Source organism: Microtus pennsylvanicus, chromosome 15, assembly GCF_037038515.1.
Source record: "Microtus pennsylvanicus isolate mMicPen1 chromosome 15, mMicPen1.hap1, whole genome shotgun sequence".
NCBI lineage: Eukaryota > Metazoa > Chordata > Mammalia > Rodentia > Cricetidae > Microtus > Microtus pennsylvanicus.
Window position 1 is genome coordinate 1,201,654 of NC_134593.1, and position 1,772 is coordinate 1,203,425.

The following is a 1,772-nucleotide window of genomic DNA, read 5'->3' on the forward strand; positions in this document are numbered from 1 at the left end:
AGGGCACAAGATGACTCTCTTCTTCCAGCTTTCCAGATTGGCTGCAGAGCATTGATACATTTATCGAAGACTCTATAGAGCCCGGGAACCACACAGTAGGGTTATTTGGAGCTTTTGTGTCTAGATGGCCAGAGTCCTTTACTGTAACCTATATCCATCTTTGTAGTTTACCCATTATTCCTATCTCAGGAGGACAGAGAAGGCAAAAAGGAAGAGGTTACATCAATGGTATAGAACCACAATCAATCCAAAGTCAGAAAGGGTTAGTTCCATCTGCTTTTAGAATATTCAGCCTTTCCTAATAGAACTTGTTTGACTCTCATAATGACCTTGCAATATGTCAAAAGCAAGGAAATAGGGGTTAAACTCCTGTCTTTTTTCTTCATATATTTAGATCCCATGAACAGATCAGCAACACATGTTGTGACTGAGTTTGTTCTCCTGGGATTCCCTGGTTCCTGGAAGATACAAATTTTCCTCTTCGTGTTGTTTTTGGTGGTTTATGTCTTGACCTTGCTGGGAAATGGGGCCATCATCTGTGCAGTAAGATGTGACTCCCGTCTACACACCCCCTTGTACTTCCTCCTGGGAAATTTTGCCTTTCTTGAAATCTGGTATGTTTCCTCCACTGTTCCTAACATACTAGCCAACATTCTCTCTAAGACCAAGGCCATCTCATTTTCAGGATGCTTCCTCCAGTTCTACTTCTTCTTTTCACTGGGTACAACTGAGTGTCTCTTCCTGGCAGTCATGGCTTATGATAGGTACCTGGCCATTTGCCGCCCATTACACTACCCTGCCATCATGACCAGGAGGCTGTGTGGCATACTAGTGTCTTCGTGCTGGCTCACTGGATTCCTTGGGTACCCAATCCCTATCTTCTCCATCTCCCAACTCCCCTTTTGTGGATCTAATATCATCGATCACTTCCTCTGTGACATGGACCCACTGATGGCTTTGTCCTGTGCCCCGGCTCCTATTACTGAATTTATTTTTTATGCCCAAAGTTCCCTTGTCCTCTTTTCCACTGTTGCATACATCCTCCGATCCTATGTTTTATTGCTCAGGGCTGTTTTTCGGGTTCCTTCTGCAGCTGGCCGACTAAAGGCCTTCTCTACCTGTGGTTCTCATCTAGTTGTGGTATCACTCTTCTATGGGACGGTGATGGTAATGTATGTGAGTCCTACATATGGCATCTCAACTCTGATGCAGAAGATCCTTACACTTGTATATTCTGTAATGACTCCTCTCTTTAACCCTCTGATTTACAGTCTTCGTAATAAGGACATGAAACGTGCTCTGAAAAATGTTCTGTTAGGAATGAAAATTGTTAAAGCTACATGAATCAATGATGTGATATGCTCACATGTTCTAATAAAGAGCAAACTGGAGCTGTATCAGTTCATTCGGTTCTCTCTCTCTCTCTGACAGGCTTTTATGTAGCCCTGATTGGCCTCAAACTCATTCTCTAGACAAGTATGACCTTGAACATGTTACCCCTCCCCCCACATCCATATACTAAATACTTGGGTTACAAATGTGTACGAATATCCAGGTTTTGAACTTGCTTTTCAATACTTGGTGTTGAAAGCATATGTTTATTGAAAAAATAAAATGTGAGTCCTATGTGAGATAATTTCCCATGGTTCTTCGTTATACACCCTCTCCATCATTTTAACAAGACAACGAAGTCAACTTTGTTTGATCATAGACATGTTAATACTAGTCTTTGCAAGATAAAAACTAAAATAGCACTCCAGTTCCAACATAGT

The 1,772-nt window shown here is 41.8% G+C and overlaps 1 protein-coding gene across 1 annotated transcript; it reads left to right on the forward strand.

The window, feature by feature from the left end:
* Positions 1-360: 360 nt before the first annotated feature.
* Or11h4 (olfactory receptor family 11 subfamily H member 4) lies at positions 361-1,344 on the forward strand. The gene has a single exon (XM_075949270.1). It carries the CDS (start codon positions 400-402, stop codon positions 1,342-1,344), a length of 945 nt encoding a protein of 314 aa, XP_075805385.1. The 5' UTR covers positions 361-399.
* Positions 1,345-1,772: the final 428 nt, after the last annotated feature.

Coding starts and splice junctions, on each gene's coding strand:
- Or11h4 (XM_075949270.1), top strand. CDS start 400: ATGAACAGATCAGCAACACATGTTGTGACTGAGTTTGTTCTCCTGGGA.